At 43.4% G+C, this 20,597-nt stretch overlaps 1 protein-coding gene across 4 annotated transcripts; it reads right to left on the bottom strand.

Moving 5' to 3' along the window:
- Nucleotides 1-810: 810 nt before the first annotated feature.
- On the bottom strand, nucleotides 811-20,384 carry kiaa0930. Of its 4 annotated transcripts, none has more exons than XM_084345335.1 (11): nucleotides 20,297-20,360; nucleotides 18,873-19,307; nucleotides 10,620-10,768; nucleotides 8,555-8,659; nucleotides 8,396-8,473; nucleotides 8,192-8,293; nucleotides 7,048-7,188; nucleotides 5,956-6,144; nucleotides 4,510-4,669; nucleotides 4,244-4,399; nucleotides 811-3,652 (listed from the first exon to the last, which is right to left on the bottom strand). In XM_084345335.1, the coding sequence occupies exons 2-11, from the start codon at nucleotides 19,015-19,017 to the stop codon at nucleotides 3,612-3,614; spliced, it is 1,266 nt and encodes a 421-aa protein (XP_084201461.1). In that variant the 5' UTR covers nucleotides 19,018-19,307; nucleotides 20,297-20,360; the 3' UTR covers nucleotides 811-3,611. The 4 variants fall into 4 exon arrangements, with proteins under 4 accessions (XP_084201461.1, XP_084201460.1, XP_084201462.1 ...); XM_084345334.1 differs by lacking the exon at nucleotides 20,297-20,360 and adding an exon at nucleotides 20,140-20,214; XM_084345336.1 differs by lacking the exon at nucleotides 18,873-19,307 and having other exon boundaries at nucleotides 20,297-20,384.
- Between the last annotated feature and the right edge of the window lie 213 nt (nucleotides 20,385-20,597).

Raw genomic sequence — 20,597 nt, 5'->3', positions numbered from 1 at the left:
ACCCAGCTGTATATTAAGACATTAAAATCAGCCCCGTGATGCGTCAATAGTTAATAATCCAGTAATATAAAACACATTGTTCTATATAATGAGTACTTGTTTCAATAAACATGATGCAGAAATCAAGAAAAAAACCCACAAGTGTCAGTTTTTTCTGCTAATGTGTATTTCAATAAATAAATACAGGAAAACGTACACACAGTTTGGAGACTAAGCAACAGAAGTATGACTGAAAACATGCACATTTACTGTGTGTGTGTGTGTGTGTGTGTGTGTACAAAAGCCATGATGAGCGTTAAACTGATGTAAAAACACAAAACGAAAAGTTTTTAACAAACAGTTTCAAAAAGGGTCTAAAAGCGTTTTACAGTGCAAACTGTCATTCTGCTCATATCAAACGTTTCTCGGTTAAAGCCGTCGTTTATATTGATCAGCGTGGATACATTCAGCTGGAGGAACTATCAACTACATCATCATCATCATCATCATCAACATCATCATCATCAACATCATCATCAACACTGAGGAGTCGACTCGTCCCTGTGGAAGATCTCACAGAGAAACACTGGACTGACTTTGATCGATGGCTTCGTCTCTGACTGAGAATCAGTCACAGATAATAACTGATCAATAACAGCTGACTGACTTCAGCGTCTGAACTGTGATGACAGTGAACACACGAGACACCAGAACCTGCGACTCTTTCACTGTTTTTGGACACTTGATGAAGTAAAATAAAATAAAAAGGTAACGAATGAAACAATCAGAGTGAACGATAATAAATCAAATGATCAGTTGCAGCTCTCATAACGAGCTGAGCGTCAGTACAGTTTTAATTCATTACAATGTGAAATGTCACAATCATCTGCCTTTAATGACATTTAGTGTTATAATAATTCACATTTCACAGATATTAGTTTTCATCTGATTTCTGCCAGTTAAAGATGAAAAATACGTTCCCACAGTAAATCATAATTATAACTGTCCATGTGAATATCTTCAGAAATGAGCAACAAAATGTTTTGAAAGACAGAAAGACAAAGAAAAATAATTTTGAAACATACGTGCCAAAAGTCAGAATGTGTTTCAGAAAAAAAGAAGCAATGTTGATTAAAACAGTCAAAATGTTTTAAAAGTGTCCAAAAATAGTGAAGGATGCTCGTCACAAGTTCCCAGAGTGAGACGGATCGAGGGTGAAGACTTTATTTATTTATTTAAGAATTTGTTTTTAAAAAATGAAATTTTGTGATTAAAACAAGTCAAACGTTCGTGAGAACACAACATCTCGTCAGTAACGCTGAGATGATCTGATGAATCACTTCAGGTTCGTCTTCATGAAAACGTCGGTCACATTTCTGAGTAATGTTGAGTTGTTACTGTGAACGACTGAAGATCATGAGCGTTGATGATATATTTTCAGTTAATGAACAGATAATTCTGCATTACCTGAATTCCTACACGTCCTCGAGGACTCTGGGAGCTTGTGACGGACGTTGGTTGTAATTTTTGAGTTTTTCCAGGTCAGATTTGAGTGTCGCAGCTCTGAGTCGGCGTTTCTGCTCTCGTGAAGTTCGACGTCTCTGCAGACGAAGAGCAGGTTGATCTTTGGACGCCTCGGCTGGTCGTTTGACAGGTTGTTCGGATGAACACGAGGAGAAAGAAGAGACGTTAAAGAGTCAGATTTAAGGCTTCAGGAGCACAGAAGGAGAAACATGAACAAACATCTGTGTCTTCGCTCCACATGTGGATCCAATCAGGTGGCTTCGTTGTGTCACTTCCCGTTTTTATGTCGATTCTCAGTTTTCCCTTTAAAATCATCTTCACTGTCGTCACTTCAGTAGTTTTTCAAGTCACTTCCAGTTTGTGAGTCGCAGTTTTTAAACAAAAAGCCAGTAAAAAAGTCAAAGCTGGATTATTGTGATTTCTTTTTTTGTCTTATTTTGTGTTAACGTGGTGAAAAGTGGACGAATCATCACAGGACAGCCGACGGAGAGAACGCAGGCGTCGCCTCGTCCGTCACCGCCCACGAGAAAAACATCAGAAGTGAAGAAACAAACTCAAAGTCAGAACGTCTGTTTGTTTGTGGAGGCAGAACTTCAGCACGTGTGATGAACATCTTTATAGGTCCAACATGTCGGATCTGATCCGACACAAACCTGCTGAGAAACGCAACCGTCACGACTTCAAGATTCAAACTCTCGTGATCCGACTGCAGAAGAACGTTTCTGACATCGCGGTGAAAAATCAATCTGAGAATAATGAATCTGAGAATAATGAATCTGAGAATAATGAATCTGAGAATAATGAGCCGACTTTGTGACTTCTAACTGATTATTCTCAGATACTCGTTTTAAAGGAAAGGTTCACATTATTTAGTCAAAACTCAAAAGCATCAATCAGCAAATATTTCAATACCGTCACTGTTTTGGGAAAATATCTCAGCTCATATTTACTTAGTCGCTATCCTGAGGTAACATTTCTGTGTTATGAGATTCTGACACGTTCTGGTCAGTTTTTGATTTTAACCCATCTTGAAGAGTTAACATCTCATTATTTGAGACTAATTATTTTGAGAAATCATTTTCAGGTACTGAAACTCTTTTCCATTAAGTTTCTCTTTATTTTCAGATGCTAACTTATTTTATAGCAATAATCATTTGATAATAATTTCAGGATGTTTGTTTTCATCACGTCGGCTCAAATATGCGTCTCTATAAGAAAACTGCTGATTTTAAAAACAGGACAGTCTGACCTCACTGTCTGGAGGTGGACATCTGACAGACATGTTCAGAGTCTTGAGTCTCTCGTGTTCACGTCACACTTTGGACTGAACAAAGATGAAATCCAGTTTGTGGTGATTCGTCGCTCAACATTTAGGAAACACTGACTTTAACCAACTCATCAGTTCAAACTAACGAACTGCTGACTGTCGTGAGATAAATGCTGCCTGTGGTTTCTAACATCGGTGGCACTCGAGCACTTTGGGACATTTGACAGAATAATGAACAAAGTTAAAGTTATGATGAGGCTTTTTCCTATTTTTCACATTCCAGAGACTAAATGAGAATCTGGGAAAACATCCGTTCTGACCCGATCCGACCGCCGCGACCTCGACTGCCGTCTGCCGACACCACGGCTGGTCATAATGTTTCCTCTCTTACAGAAACACTGCTCCCCTCTCCCCTCATGTCCGAGTAGATATATTAATAAAAGAAAACACGAGATCCACGACGAGTGGACCAGAAACAGAAGGTGAAGCGGGCCCTTGGGTCCAGGCGTCTCAGTGAGTAAAGCAGCAGGATATTTACAAGAAAACACACATTCTTCACTTCCTCCTCCTTCCTGGTCAGAGTTCAGCCAATGCCTTTTGTTTTTCACATCGAGGTCATGTGATCCCGACGCCGGGCCCGTTTCCGCGGAGACGACCTCGGACGCAGCAGGAACTGAAAAGAAGAAGAGGCACTTCTCGAATGGCTGGTTGGTTGGCGGTCGTCTCCTCTGACTCGTCTGCAGGTGGAGCAGATGTTCGGACACCGGGGGGCGCTGCTGTTGTCTCAGTGGCCTGATGCAGGAGGCACTTGGTAGTGATGCTCTGAGGGAGTCCTGCTCTGCTATGTCATCAGGATGGGCTTCTGCCTCACCTCCAGGATGTCTGGGAGGGGAGACGCACCGAGAGATGTCAGTCAGCTGAAGAAGAGCCGTTCATTTGAGACAGAGCGTCACGACTTCAGATTCTAACTTCTTATTTTCAGAATTATGAGACGATAACTCAAAACTTTCTAACAATCATTATATGATAATAATTTCAGGATCTTTTTGTTTTCATCACATCGACTTCCAGTTAAAACAAACTAATGAGTCTGATTTTACTGTCATGCAGGAAAAACACAGATTAACTAAGGACCTGACATTAACCTGCTGTGATGTCACTTCCTGCCCTGTATGAAATAAACATCATTGGGACAAACAGACTCCATGTTTCTACTCAAAGACAGAGAGAAGTTCATGGAGAACGTTTGCTGAATTAAAAAGAAGGAACAAATCAGTCAGAGACAGAGTTTCACACAGTTTATAAAGTGTCTCCAGCTCAACAACTCACTAAACTGACAGATTTGTTAAGGGAGTCTGGGGACAAAGAAGTCGCCTATACTGGTGACTGGTGACTGTTCACGTCTCCTTCCATGACTGAGTAAATGATTCATTCGGTGTTCAAACAGCTGATGAGTGCCGGCAGGTAACAGACCTGTGGTGATGCGGTGCAGCGGCAGCGTGACGTAGGTCAGGTGTGAGTAGAGCAGGAAGTAATCTTCGGTCCGGTTGAGTTTGAGCCAGGAGCCGACCAGCGAGCGACCGGTCCCCGACAGCGAGCGAGAGCGGAGGTTGGTGGCGGTGTGAAGATCTGGAACATCAAAACGGGTTCATCATCTGACGATTAACGTCTGAACATGTGACACATCTTTACACAACATTAAATCCTGCATGGAAACCAGTTTGTGATCCAGTGTGTACCTTCGTCTTCCTCCTCCCTGAAGAACTCCTCGCTGTCGTTGGCAGAGTGAGACTTCTTCATCTCCGCGATTCTGTTTCGGGGAACTTTGCGTCTCAGAGACGGAGAGAAGAAGGAGGGACGGTTCCTCTCTGGAGTCGGAGGCGTGCTGAAGGACGTCACCTGCAGGGAGACAACAACGACTGTTCTGATGTGCTGAAGGAGGAAGTGCTGAGAAAACTCTCCTCCTTCTTCAGCGACATCGACTCAACATGCATCATCACCGAGAGCTTCTTCCATCACAGACGTTTGTCAGCAGAGAACAAAATCTTCACGTCAGTTCAGTCTCAGTGTCTGTGAAGCCTCCAGGTCACAAACTGGATCCTGATTGGCTTCCAACTAGCTGTGATGTCATAAATCCTCCAGGTGTTTTGCCTCATTTTTGGACGACGGCTTTTTGGGGGCCTGAAAACTCAAAACTGTTGAAACCAGGCTCCAGAATATCATCAGCCTGACGGCCGCGCACCAACAGGAAGACAGCAAGAACAATGGCGGGTGTTATTCTTCGGTGTTTAATGGCACAGTTACACCGCCCCCTGCTGGCCTGGCATGCACACGACAGCTCCTTTGTTTTTGCAGATCTGCGTGCAACAGGATCATTTTAATGTCGTTTGAATGTGGAAAGATAAACTTTTGTACTTCTAGCGAAACTGTTGTCTTGTAAACGGGGTCTTAAAGTGAGGAACTGAAGTAACTTTAAACGTTTTGTCAGATAAATATCCAAAAATCAGAAATGTATTGATTTACTTTGGAATCTGAGCAGCTGAAACTTGTGAATTTGATTTAAATAATCAATAAGCAAAATAGTTGCCGTCTGATTTTCTGCCAGTCAACTAATCGATTCATTGACGAATCATCTCAGCAGCCACGGGCTCAGACGGCGTCTCCAGTTTTGTCTCCTGCTGGTTTCACGAGATTAAATCGACATCAGCTGATCTCAGTTTTGGTGAATATGAATCCAACATAAATAAAAGAAAGTGTAATTTCATCCTGATCTCTGAGAATCCATCAGTCGACTGTGAGACACATCTGGAGGACAGACTCTTAAATGATGCATGTTCTGGTCCAGCAGCATTTATTATTGATCCTGACCTGATTTCATGTCTTTGTGTGGCTTCACAGTCGACTCGGAGCTGCTGAGCTGAAGGATTTTGGGGGTTTTCTCTTCTGTTTCGCAACAACCACAGACGAACAGGAGGAAGTGAAGCCAAACTCCTCGTCAGTTCGCTTGTTGACTTTGAAAAACGCCTCAACTTGTGAACAGACAAACAGGAAGTGTGGAGTTCCTGATTTGTGAACTCTGCTAAACATCAGGCTGGACTGGGATCTTATAATCTGCACTACGCAGCTGAGAGAGATGATTTGTCGTTTTGCACATCGACAGTAAAGACTAATAAAAGTTTCCTCACCCTCTCGTGCATGGGTGACACCTGGTCCTCCTCGGTGCCGCAGGGGGAGGTGTCACCCGTCGGCACCCTGCTGACGGCCATCTCAGCGTGACCTTTGCCCTGCGGACCCTTCATCCTCACAAACTCCATGTTGTTGTACTTGTAGAAGCCAAAAGACATCCGCTGAGCCATCTTAGCAGCGACGCTCACCTGCAACACACACGAAAGACCGTCAACATGAAGTCAAGACAGATAAAAAACAATCCAGCACAGTTAATATGTTGAACGCAGAACGAGCCTTCAGATGAAATGACCCAAGAAACATCGAAGTCAAAATAACACTTCAGATGTCGACATAAATATTATTTAGTATTCAATAAAAACTTAAAGCGACTCCTGTGTGACATTAGCCGTAGCTGCGATTACAGCTTAATGCTAGCATTAAAAAGGTCAATATGCTAGCAGTAACCTTCTGCACTAAGACATATATACTGACATGCTAACGTTAGCATATTAGCATTACATGTTATAATACCTTATTAGCTAAAGTGATTCTTCCATGTCCGCATCGTAACATGCTTCTGTTAGCATGTTTGGATGCTAACAGGTTTACTTCTCGAGTTCACATACCGATGTTCAAAATGTTAGCATGACATAGCAGCATTAGCTTTAACAGTATCATGTCCAGATATTGAGGACATTTTTTTCTTTTGGTTTAATTTGTATTAAACAATAATAAAGCTGAGTTCTTATAAACTTCAATGAAAGTAGCGTTCAGAGTCTTACGTCAGTATAAACAGCAGCAGTTAATCACCCTGCTAATGCTAGCATGCTAACCCATGCACAGCTAAAATGTTTAACATGATATCATTAGCACATTAGCTCATTCAGTAATCCAGCATAATGAATTTGAGCATAAGACCTCATTCTTGACCTCAGGGACTGTAGATGGAGACACAAACAAAATGTATGATTTAGCATTAGCATTAGCAAGATGGTGAACATGGTAAATATTACACCTGCTAAACATCACTGTGTTATCATTAGCAGTATTGTGCTAGCATGCTGCTGTTAGCATTTAGCTCGAAGCACCGCTGTCCCTCGGCCTCTCACCCGGTTGTCGTAGACCTTCTTGAGGGCCTCGTAGCGGATCGAGCCCTGGAAGATGACGCCCTGGAAGGTTTTGCTCTTGTCGCTCGCTACCAGCTCCACACACACCATCTCCCCCTCGCCCACCGTCATGTCACTGAACACCTGCACAGATAATAATATGTCACTTTACCTGTGGAGACCTTCACTCTGTCACCCAGTAACCCTGAAGTTCCCATCTGTAATCTCAGCCCTCTGGAGTGGCAGCGTCTCGACAGAGTGACTGTCGGCATCGACTTGTTTAGCTCCGAAAACCTGCTCATTGATTTCCTCCCAGGGGTGAAATCTCTGATCTGGTGTTTTTCCCTGCAGTCGACCAATAAAACAAGGTGTTAACGCAGGAGTTTGTTTTTAAATGGAGAGAAGAAGCATCAGGTCACACGTCATTAAACCAGCAGCATCTCCTCGTATCTGCTCATCAACCAGGAGACATCAGCTGCTGTGGAGTCGGACTGCTCACAGCAAAGAGGGGAAGGACCATTTCTAGTGTTTTTCACATTTCATCATTTGACCCGCGGGCCCTCACATTTACATTTCCTCTCCCAATCTGGGCTCCTAAGCGTCCAGAACATGTCAGTGGTGGAACAAACCAGCTGGTGCTGGACGTCAGTTTAACATAAGAAAGATGTTGGACAGATGTTCAGTTTAAGTTGGAAGTGACAACCAAACATTAACGTCAGATGTCTTCAGCTTAACGTTGGCACCAGTCCTGACACTGAGTTTATGGAGTGAAGTGGTGAAGTGGTGAAGTGTGAGCGCGAGCTTGTTGAAGGTGTAAATAACATCAGATCAGACTGTGATCACAGCAGACGAGCTGCATGGAGACATCTGATGTTTCTTTGGTTGTTTTCTGTTTTGTGGACTACGAGACTCAACTTGTCCTTCAATCTATTTGCTCCATTTTGTGTTAATCTGTAAAAAGTAGCACCTGAAGGCGTCAGATGAATGTAGTGGGGTAAAAAGTGCAGTGTTTCTCTCTACGATGCAGTGAAGTAGTTTCTTTCCAACACTTCATGTGTTTGACCTCCGACTGGCTGATGTCGGAGTAACATGTAACATGGCTCATGTTACGTTAAAGGAAGTGCTGAGATGACCAGGCGACAGTTACCTCCTCAAAGTTGTCGATCATGAAGAAGATGTTGGGGTAGCTCATCTTGGACTCCTCTCCTTTACTGTCCATGGCATGTTTACTGGGAGACGCAAACACTTCCTGTGAAACAGGCAGACAGCAGGAATGAGGATCCAGTGATGACTGAGGCCTGAACCTGCTGACAGACGTGAGCGCTGCTCCAGCTCAGATCCTGATTCCTACCTGACACTTCTTCTTGTGGATGTGGATGTCTCCTGCATCTGAGCGCGTGCAGACGGCACACGTCACCACGTAGTCCAGCTGGAAGACAGAAGAGGTTCAGGTTATCGCTGGCATCAGTGGACCGACATCACAGAACTTTTTTTTGTGAGTGTTGCCGACCTTTTGCAGGATGAGGTTCAGGTAGACGCTCTCCTCCCAGTCGATGTCTGGGTCACCGAGGCCGGGCAGCTTCTTGGAGTCTCTCCTGTAAACCTCCACCTCCACCTGAAACACAGCCGACACACCTCATCAGAACCAGCTACGGGTCAACCTCAGGTCGGGTGTGGAGGAACCAGGAGACTTTCTGTCACATCAGCGTGATGTCAGATGGAGCAGAGACACGAAGGACGAGCTGCTTTTTTACTTTGACAACATGAAGACGATATGAAATATGCAGTGATCACTGTGTCTGAGATGTTCTTCAGAGAGAAGCTACGGGTTTAAAAATAACATCTAGTTTAAAAACCTGTGATGACACAGCAAAACACACCGTTCAGTCCCCTCTGACCTCTGGAGCAACATGTTTCCTGTGATCATCTCTGACGTGACACTCAATTGTTATTGGGATCAATTCACTTGGTGTCAGTCGGCGACATTAACTGACTGGACACGATTTATAAAAGACACTCAGTGTGTTGAGAGAAGGGCTGCAACTAACGATTACCAACAAATCTATTGATTGTTTAGTCCAGAAAATGATCAGAAGTTCATCAAAATGCTCAGTACAACATCCCAGAGCCCAGAGAGACGTCTTCAAATTGCTCTTTTTGTCCAGCCAACAGTCCAAAACTCAAAGACGAGCAGCAAATCCTCACATGTAAGAAGCTGGAACCAGACGATGTGCTCCATAACGTGCACGTCAACATACAAGCTTTAATAATGACGACTGAACACTTAATAATATGAAAGTGCCTGAAAAGATGAACACGCCCCACGTCAACCAAACCCCATTCAATTTTACCCATATTTAACAAATGCATGGATATTTAGTACTAATGTTTGTGTGTTCTTCTCTTTCATCACTTCTGTTGTACTTTCACTTCACCGTCGTGTTTTACTGTCTGCGACGTGACCGAGGAAGTGAAACCATCCACACGACAGCAGAAACATCTCAAACATCGTCTCTCATCAAACTGAGCCTCCAGTTTTTCATTTGCACGACGAAACTGATGTTCAACGAATCTGCTGCTTTTAAACGAGACGTTTTAAAACGAGAGTTTTTTGGGTCGATGTCGGTTTCAACAGATTCTTCTGGTGTTTTACTGCCGCGTGTTTCCTCCATGAGCAGGTATTTTACAATCGCTTTCACACACACACACTTACAGCGTCGCCATGGCAACCGCTCCTGTGCTCTACATGGTTTGTGAGTGATATGAATCCTGGCATGTGGAGACCTCGTATCTCCGTGCAGAGCCTTCGTCAGGTCTGTTTAAATAAAGATGTGGAGGAGACGGAGGGCTGAACGTTCCTGCAGACGACCTCGACATGTTTTAGTTCAGTGTGTTGATGAATGACTCATTTCTACTGAGACTCAGGTCGAGATCCTCCATACGTGTAATAAAACACATCGTGTAAACATATTCAGCAGTTTTTATTTCAGGGAATCCGTCATGATTCTTGATTTACACAAATGTGGAATCAGTTCAGCTGAAATGTTTCATCTGAAGAAGTTTCAGATCATCACTCTTGTTTTAGTCCATCAGTTAACATCAGAAGAGCTCGTTAATGTGTGCTTCATTTGTCTTTTAGAGGTCAGTTCATAGTTTTACCTGGAAGAGCATTAAAGCTTTTAAAGAAAAGTCTAAAAGACGAGTTGTCTGTTGTGATGTTTGACCCGTTTTCAGGGTTTTTATTGTCTTTGTATCACAATCTATAATCATCAGTCATCCCGGAGGAATCAAACTCACAACCTCCTGTAACTCTGCAACACTTTCACTGTTAATCTTCCAATTATCTCACAATTAATTGATTTATTATTTAGTCTCGGACATGTGAAAGGAAACCGGCTTCAAATGACTTGTTTTGTTCAACCGACAGTCGAAAACCAAACAAATTTAAAACGAGGGAAAACAAAGTTTTGGGCATTTTTCTTCATAAACGACTCGACTGACGAGTCGATTAGGAAAATAGTTACAGATGAACTTTCTGTCCATGAACTGATCGGAGATCTTTGAGTGCTCGTCACCTTTTTGCCCTCGCTGTTGTCGGCGCTGACGTAGGCGAGTTTCCTGCGGACGTAGAACAACATGTCGTCCTGTCGAGGAGCCCACTTCTCCATGAAATACGTGGAGAACATCCAGGTCCAGAACACGATGCGGTCATCCTTAAAACAACCTGCAACAACACACACACACAAAGTAAACACACGAACGACGGCAGCGACTCTGAGAAACATCCCGACAGCTGAAACATGGATCAATAGTTTTACGTTGAACCGTCTCCTCCTCGTGTCTGAAAACTTTTCCACATAAATGTTTTGTTTTTTAACCAACACAGACATTAAAAACATACGAAGGGAGTTCAGGTCAGAGGGAGAAGACACAGATGATCCACAGAAAACATAAAAACCAAAGTTTCCGTCGTCGTGTGGTCGGACGGTTTCATTACGATTCATTCTTCTGTTGTTCTCCGGCTTTTGTTCAAACCTGCAGTCGTTTATCTTTACGGCCGATAAAACGGCAGATAAATTATTCACACTCTGCTGGATTATTACAGTCGCACGCTTTTATTTTGACAAATGACCCGACGCCATGAAAGAAGCCGAGCTGCGGTCGATGGTGTGTTTCAGATGTGGACCACCTGCCCTCCGTCACCTCGGGGGGCTCTGCACCTGCCTGCCGCCCGGCAACAGTTGCCAGGCAACCAGGCAGAGGATGACATGGCATTTAGTGAAACTTCCTGTTGGAGCAGCCGTTTCCCTCAGGCCCCGAAAACACAGTGACCTCCCTCTGACCCCGAGCCAACATCAATATTCACATTCATTAGATCAGCTGACCGCCTGCCCGCCTGTGATTGGTTCAGTGGTGAGGTGGAAGCTCCAATCAGCAACAAATGGACAGTTTTAATCTCCAATGATAATAATAATAATAATAATAATAACAATAATAACAACAATAACAACTCAGTCTGGCTTTAATGCCTTGTCTTATGATTTTATGGTTGTAATGATTATACTCATTTTAATGTGTTTGTTTTGATCATAAGCCTTTTTTCTTTTACAACATTATTTGATATAGATTTTTATTTTGTTGTGTTTTATTCTTTTCTTTATATCTTTTATTATTTTAACTATTCATTTCAATGCAACTGGTATCATTAGTCTCTAAACTGGTTTGTTTTCCAGTCACTTGTTTAGCATTTTGCTTCGTCAGAAAGATGTAATATAAATAAAGTTTGATTGATTGATTGAATAAGGACATTGTGTATGTGATGGGTCGTCCTGATAACTGATCCGGCAAATAGACATCAAATAAACTAACCGAGACAAACCTGAGACTTCCTGCAGATGTTTCATAATAAAAGCCTGAATTCTTGATGTCCGTGCTTTTGAGAGTTCAAATTACGGATGTGACGATTCTTCAAATGTCCTGAGAAATAAAACTACAAACAGCAGGAATGATTCGATAAGAAACTACAAAAGAGAGAAATTCAGTTGTTACAAAGTTCAGTTCCTCTAAATCGGTCCAGAGTGAACCCTCTTCACAAACACATCAATAAAGGATCTCTGAAGAACAAAACAAACCAGCACAGTTTCCTCTGGCACCAGTCAGCTGATCGTCTTCATCCCACAGGAGAAGAGTCTGGAAGTGATGCTGCAGGCTAATGCTAAGCTAGCTGCAGGCGAACGCTAAGCTAACTGTGTCGTCTTTGAGGTGTTTGACGTGTGCAGGTGGGCGTGGATGGACAGATGAAAGTATGACAAGTAACTTTGAACCGGATTTTGATTTTATAATCAAAACTTTCATAACTAAAAGTTTATTTTGGTTGATTTTTGATTTATAATCGAATTCTTTAAACTGTTTTCTTTTGTCACACTTTTGCCTCCTTATGCTTCTTTAACTGCACATAATCCTGTCCACCTTTAATCCTGAGCCGTCAGTGTTAAATACATTTTTAATACTGCGTTCGTCAGACTCATCAGAACAAACTTCAGCCTCACGTCGGACGCCTTCATGAGGATTAGCTGCACCGCGTCAGGGTGGATTAACTTTATCGACAGCAGCTCAGTGTGACGACACACGATGAGCATGAAGAATATAAAACGTCTCCAGAATTTATGTTTTGATTTACGTCCGAGTCCGTGACAGGATTCATTCAGGGAGCTCAGAAACAAAAACACGTTTTATTTAATTTCACAGGCTGGAATTGAATGAGGTTAATTAAATGTTGGACTTTGAGGATTAACCTCGTTTGCTTTGATCTCATCAGGCTTTAATTAATTTAAACACTTGAGCTGTGACAGAAGGTCACCTGGTGGAAACGTTTCCCTCCAGGTTCAACTAAAGAAACGTGAAACACACAGCGACGACTTAAATGTGTTCTCATTGTTATTTAAGTGTGTAACTCCTTTATAAGAATGTACGGGAGCCTGTGGTGCCAAAATTAAAATGCAAACATGCAACTTAAAGTAGAATTATCATACATACGACACAGACGTCAGTGAGAAGATCGATCATTTCTACTCTTAACATCTTTCGTCCACAGGTGGCGCCAAAATCAACAACAAATAAAATCATTTAGCTACTTTCTAATAAAAAGTTACATTTATTTTAGCAACAAGCTAAAATCAAAACATTCAATCCAAAACTTAATCTTCAAGTTCAGGCTGAATGTTGTCTAATTATTATCATTATTATGATGGAAGTGGTATTGCATGATGGGAATTGTAGTCAGAGATGGAATGTAACTAAGTACTGTACTTATATCAAACAATGTATACATGCATGTAAATATATGTTTAATGTACTTTTACTTGTAGTTTTAATACTTAAGTACTTTTCTTATCAGATACTTTAAGACTGTCACTCAGGTACTGTTGATCCGTGCGACTTTCATTTTACCAAAGAAATATTTTAACACCATTTTTCATATCAACGACTGTAACTCCATGTCGGATCCTGACAGTGAGACAGAACCAGTCAGAGGATGAACCCAGTCCAACCGGAGACTTCCCGTCAGACGAGCTCATCAATCAGCGGCGTGAACAACTCGTCAGGCTGCTGCAACACGACAGCTCCGTGTTCAGGCCGACAGCCAATCACAGCTCTGGTTGTAGAGAGGAAACGACCTCTGGCCTCCGTCCAGTCAGACTTGGCACGAACGCTGCTCTTCTGGGACGGAGGTGAGACGGTGAACACGACCCGCTGGCCAACAGCACCAGAGGCTTCCAGAAACACTCCCAGCCAGAGGAGCTGAAGGTCCTCGCTCCGGCTTTTTGTTTCCAGTATCTGAAGTCGTTATAATGAGCCAAACCTCAAAAACATTCACATTAACGCAGCAGTAATGTCATCATCTTAAGATATTACAGTGAAACGCTGTTTATTTCTCACTACACTCGTTTCTTTATGTTGCTTGTTGTTCTGTGCCTGAAAGTTTCATCTACGAGGTGTTAAAAGTTTAATTGTCTGTTCATGTTCATCCAGAGTGAAGCCGCTCTGCAGCCTCAGACACGATCATACAGTCCTGCTCTATTTATAGCTGCGTATCCCATTTTAAAAATACATCAACTGTGTTATGAAGCCCGGCGCACTATCACTCATCATCCGATGAAAGTGAGCTGAATCACCCAAAATCTATCGCTGCTGGCGCCGAGGGGGGAAATATCATGAGCGGGTTCGTCCCGTTGTATTTTTCATCACTTATATAACACTTGGTGGAGCTCGCTGATGCTCCGTCACAGCTCCAGTGACCTGGATGACAGGATGAACCGGAGGATGGGTGGACGGACCGGTGGAGGGAGGGATGAACTGAAACTTCAGTGGCGACTGAGCCACCGAGGTTAAAGGTTCAACTCCGACCACAGTTCAGTGTCCGTCGCTGTTACTAATATAAGACTTATTCTCACGACGTTGGCGGAGATCGTTACCTAACAAGTTACTCCAAAGACAATTAACCACCTCAAGAACCTCCTCAAAGTCCACCAGAACGTCTTAATCCGTCTTACTGACCGCTGGAGTCACTTCAAGAAAACGCAGAAACTTCACTGGTGGATAAAGTATTCAGGTCCTTTAATGCAGTCGAAGTACAAAAAACACATTAAACATGTGATTCGAGTATCATCAGAAAATTTTACTCAAAGTAGCAACAGACCACTTGGACTTCCCACATGACCCCAAGAACCACCCTGAGGACGTTCAGAGGCCCCCTACAAACTCCTAAAGGACTAAAACCTTCCAAAGGAACCGTAAGACCTCCTCACGACCACTGCAACCCACGACAGCACCTCTAGAACCTCCTCAGTGACCAGAACCTCCTAAATTATCACCAGACTGTTTCCTGCAGGACCACAACAACTACCTAAAGGAACCCTAGAACCCTCTCAATGGTCACTGGAACAACCAACGGACCTCTAAAAGACCCCCTGATCCCAAGAACTACCTTGCAGACCTTTAGATTGTCCTCACTGACCCATGAACTACCTGAAGCAGTGTGACATTTGCTTTTTTCTTGAGAAACACTCGACCCTTTCATCGCTTCACGACCATGAACACAACTCGGAGGACTCGATCCAACAAAATACAAAACTACGTTCTAGTGGAACCGAGTTTTATACCCTGAACCATGAAGAACCATGAAGAACCAGATCTAGTTTAACTGTTTGTTTATAGCTGGAATGACAGTTTTAGTTTTCAACTAGTTAATATTTCCATATGGTAAAAAGGTTGGAGCCACTTACACTGAGGAACCTTTAAAGTTATTGTAATTATAGTAACTGAATGAAACGTCTCCTCGTCTGACTCTTCAGTCCCACAACTTGGTTTATTCTCCAGCTTCTGAAACTGTAAAATGAACTTTCATCTTTCAGATTTTATATTTTCTTAAAATCTGCAGAAGAGCCGTCGTCGTTTTGAAATGCACTTTTTTAAAATAAAGAGGAAAAAGCAGGTTCTGTTATAAACCATGTGACTTGTCTGTGTCACCGCCGTCATGTGTTCAGGTTGAACGAATGAATGAGTGAATGTGTCATGTGATGCTTCTGCTCAGGACGTGACGGAGGTGGTGGAACTGATGACAAACAGCAGGTCTGATGAGGAGATTCATCTCCTGCAGGGTTTAACGTGGTGTCGACCTCCTGAAGTTACATTCTGACCCATCAAACTGGATTTTAATCCAATCAGGTTTCCAACAGACCCAAACACACTCTGACCCACCTCAAAGGGATCGGATCAATTAATCCTTTGTCACAACTCCCTTTAGTCCAAATGTTGTTCATCAAATCACAATTATTTATTATTTACACATTTTATAAGGTTGACAAATGTAAATCAAAATAAAAATAGTTAAACTTACATCTAAATATTCATTTGTAGAGTGTTCTGTATCCACACACAGTATTTGTTAAATTTGGATTAAATTGAATGGAGTTTGGTTGACGTGAGGCGCGTTTGTCTTTTCAGGCACTTTCATATTATTAAGTGTCTCGTCGTATCAGAGCTGCCTCCTCATACCTGAGGCTCGTATGCTGACGCCTCCGATACAACATGATGACGTATTTTAGTAGCTAACGGAGGTTAGCATCGTCCTGCGTAATCTCTGTGACAAACACAAGTTTTTGACGCGGACACGTTTTGTTCAGCAAGATAATCTTCACAGATCAACACCGCTTTGGGATTTTTGAAGCATAAATTAAAATCGCTTGGTCAGATTGTTGGTTTGTTGGTTTGTTTTATGTCGTTGTACAAAACCAAAACAAAATCAAGCATCATCTGCTTCCTGCCTCTTAGCTGTGAGGGTTTGCTGCTCTTCTTTGACAGTGAATGAAGAGACTTTGGATTAGAGGCCGCTGGTTGGACAGAAGCAGTCTGAAGACGTTTTATAGTAAACGATGACTCGGCGTCGACAGTAATCGTTGGTCGCAGGCTTGTTTACAGACGCTTCATCAGCGCCACAGTCTGAACACACGAGTGTTATCTACAGGCAGCTACACAAACAGAGCACAATGTAAACAGATGGGAGACGTCCCACTGTGGTCTCCTTCTGTCTGCGGTGTCCTGCAGTCATATACACAAACACAGCGAGCGTATAGATTATACTAATATAGACACTGTGATAAAGACACAGCTTCATGCTGGAGACTGTAAACGAAGACGCTTCACAAAGACACTGAATCAGACTTCAGCAGCTGCATTAAATATTCAGCAGGATTTGTAATAATTCGTCTGTCCGAGTGAGTCACACGTTATTTTTGCTGTACAGTATCACAGGACTCGTCACGTCGCGGCGTACAGAGAGCAGATCCCAGCAGACGAGCTGAGCTGCTTTCATCGATCGATCAGAACAAGACGCTGTGCGCTGATGTCAGAGTATTTATAGCAGGCAGCAGAGCTCGACTTCAGCGTGGAGGGGCACGCTGGTGTGTTCGCAGGTAATTAAACCTGCATCACTGATGTTCATCTCTCTGGAGCTCAGGCAGAAGACGGTTCAACAGGAGGCGGCCGTTACACCACATATTCAACGTTTCATGCTGAACATCCTTTAATAAGAGCTGAAGTCAGCAAACAGACGAGTGCAAAGTGTCGATGACTAACAGGACCGGTGAACCCGACCAGCAAAATGAGACCCGAGTTGTAATAAAACATGGTGAATCTCTGGTGAAGACCTGAGTCACTGTGGCTGCTGTCAGACCTGACTCACACCCAGCAGAGGACCATCAAGGACGAGGACCACAGGCCCGAATAAAGAAACAGCTGCCAGACACAACAACACAGCTGAGAGACAACAAGATGGCCGCTCACCTGGAAGCATGAACTCAACCTGCTTCACAGGAACACGTCAACACAACAAGGCCGGTCCAGTCCACCATCTCCGGCCCGGCGCGGTCAGCTGACGTCTGACACTCAGGCGGAGATGAGTGACAGCGATGTCATGTGGATCCTAATGAGAATTCTGATCCAGCGGTTCTACACGTGTTGTCTCAATATATCGGTTCAGGAGTGTTGGGCGCTGGTGGAGGTATACGCTCTACTGAGTGCCACTGTAGTTTATTTTCTGACAGCAAAGTTATATTCATTATAGGCACGTGAACAGCTGAGATGGATCTCTGATCAGATTATTGATCAGAGTGATTACATGTTGACGACGCTGCTGCAGCAGTGGGCAGATAAACTGAAGCCTGTGAGCTGTGATGAAGTCACGGACCGAACAGAACAGAGCTGCATTGATTTCCCCTTCAGAACAAACGACCCACACACACACACACACACACACACACACACACACACACACACACACACACACACACACACACACAGCTGGATGTTCTTCATGTTCAGTGTGTTTGTTGATTGATGTTAAACTGCGTCTGATTTTATTCACTTTTGTTCTGAATGATCCTTTTTATCAACTTTAACATTTAATGTTTAACTTCTGATGGAGATCAAACAAAAATACATCAATAAATGTGGAAATCAACAAATACAATAAATTTAAAAACAAACATCAGTTCATGTCACATCAATTAATTAATCTATTGTAAATATTACTTTGGTGCATTTAATGATATATTTACTTATTCACTGAGACATTTATTTATTTATTTCTGGCAGTTTTAATCCTCCATAATATAGAGACAATTATTGGTCTGATGTAAATCGATTTGTTAATGTGCTTCTTTGGCTCTGATGCAGGATGTAATCTGTAAAGTAACTAAAGTATCAGATAAATGTAGTGAAGTAAAAACTACAATGTTTGCCTCCAAATTTGTACCGGACGTGTAAAGTAACAGCAAATGGAAATACTCAAGTAAAGTACAAGTACCTCAAAAAGTAAATGTACTTAGTTACATTCCATCACTCAGATGTAGTGGAGTAGAAATATTAAGTACCAGAAAATGTAAATATTCAAGTAGAGTACAAATATCTTAAAATTGTACTTTAGTAAATGACTTGTGTTGATGTGTTTAGTTACATTTCTTCAGATGTAGTCGAGTAGATTTAGAAAGTAGCAGAAAATGGAAATACTTAAGTAAAGTCCAAGAACCTCGACATTTTACTGAAGTACAGTACTTGAGTAAAAGTACTCAGTTACTTTCAGTACTCACATCTTCAGCCCAGCTGAGTAAAGTAACTGAGGAGTCGAGAGGCCTCAGATTTAATCATCGCGCCGCGTTGATTAACAAACACGTTAATTTACCGGGATGACGCGTTCAGACCGGAGCAGGGGGCCGACACGGAGCTCGTGTCCGGGCCACGGTACACACGGAGCGGGCGGAGCAGCTCACCCAGTCCGCTGATCTCCTGGCGGATGTTCAGTCGGTTCCTCTCGTCGGCGATGGCCTTCAGCATCTGCTGCAGGGACCCGTCCAGCTCTCCGTTCTCCTCCTCCGCTGGCCCGACAGTCTTACACAAACCGGGGAAGGACGCCATCTCCGCGCTGGGATCATGACAGTCCGGGCTAACAGCTACCGACGGCACCGGTTCACGGCAGCTAACAGGCGGCTAAGAGGAGCGCAGGAGCGGGGAGCAGCAGCGGGAGGAGGGGGGGGAACTGAAATGAATCCCGGACAAGAGCCTCAGTGTGGCGCTGCGGACCTGCCGGGGGCCGGGGCCGGGCTGCTCCGCTGTGGTACCCGGGGAGGGAGCAGGGAGGTCGGGCTGCTGGGGGAGACTGTGGTCCCTCTGTTGTGCAGATCAGCTGGAAACACCCCTCACACTTCCTGTAACAACACGAGGCTCTTAAAGGGGCAGAGCACCTGACACACCGGTCACACGCGCACACAGGTGTTACAGACAATCCCGTCAGCCGGAGCATTCAGTGACCGCGCCGGGATTTTACAGTAATGACTAAATAAATAATCAGTTTACACTTAATCACAGCAAGTTGAACCCGGAAGCTCGTGTCTGGTCTTTGACTGTGATTTACTTTATTTATACGTTTTATTTTTGTTGTGTTTCATGTGATCGCCTTTAATTTCTGTGTTTTATACACGCTGGTTTAGTCTGTTTGTATGAAAAGTGCGGCGCAAATAAAGTCTGATGATTGATGATTGATTGATTGATTGATTGTAGTTTTAAGGAGTTCATGTATGTTAGCTCGATTCTGCTGCACATTAGGCTTCAATTAATGATTATTGTCATTAATCTTATTTTATCAGTTAATCTATTAGTTGTTCGGTGAATAAAATGTCAGAAAGTGTCGAGAGTGAATCTGTTTTCTGTCCTCCGGTGCTCAGCGGCTCGTGAATCAAACGCACCCGCGTCACATTAGCTGCCAGGCGGTGGGTGAGGACAGAGTCCCCGCCCGCCCGGTGGAGAGGAGGGGGAAATGAACAAGTACACTAATTAACAACCTGTTAATTAATTAAAATTTAAAAAAGCCGGCTGGAGAGTTAGCTAAGCTAACCGCTGTTAGCGCTAGCTAACGTTAGCTGAGACTTCCAACTCTGTGTCTGTTAAGTAGTTTTATCTGACCGGATGACTGACGGAGGGTTTCAGGGGCTCTCTCTCTCTTTGCTGGAGGGATGAACCGGTGAACCGGGCTGTACTGACCCGCTCAGGTGTTTCCATCACGGCCTGATTAATGTTTAAATCCTCCGTCGGTTAAAACAGGTGTTACATCGATTTGTGTGACCCTGCAGATCCGGTGACGCTTCAAAATAAACAGACGTGACAGTTCGACAACTTCCTGCATTATCACCTTGTTTACCTGTCATAAAACACCTGTAGCACTGCAGCACAGGTGGTAACACAGCGGAGATTACTGATCAGGTCACAGGATCTGACGGGGAACAGAACTCTGCGTGACACCACTGCTGCACCGCGTTAAACCCCGCCCGCCTACTCCTCGTTGCTGGTGATCCGGGCTGTTCAAACGAGCACACCCTTTGTTCGAAGACAAAAGATGACGTCATTGTCTCACGGGTTGTGCTGACCGTCTTGTTACCTTCACGTGTCCCTCGTAAACCTCAGCTCTGATTGAATAAAGTGGCATTTAGAGGCTTTTTTGC

Source organism: Pagrus pagrus (genome assembly GCF_965226575.1).
Source record: "Pagrus pagrus genome assembly, chromosome: 23".
NCBI lineage: Eukaryota > Metazoa > Chordata > Actinopteri > Spariformes > Sparidae > Pagrus > Pagrus pagrus.
This window is presented reverse-complemented; position numbering and strand designations above follow the sequence as displayed.

What these genes read in the sequence shown, in the direction of transcription:
- kiaa0930 (XM_084345335.1), bottom strand. Translation starts at nt 19,017, where the DNA reads ATGGCGTCCTTCCCCGGTTTGTGTAAGACTGTCGGGCCAGCGGAGGAG. An exon ending in ACAACAGCGAGGGCAAAAAG is followed by an intron (nt 8,660 to 10,619) that starts GTGACGAGCACT and finishes GCTGTGTTTCAG; the next exon opens with GTGGAGGTGGAGGTTTACAG. An exon ending in TGATCGACAACTTTGAGGAG is followed by an intron (nt 7,189 to 8,191) that starts GTAACTGTCGCC and finishes TTATCTGTGCAG; the next exon opens with GTGTTCAGTGACATGACGGT.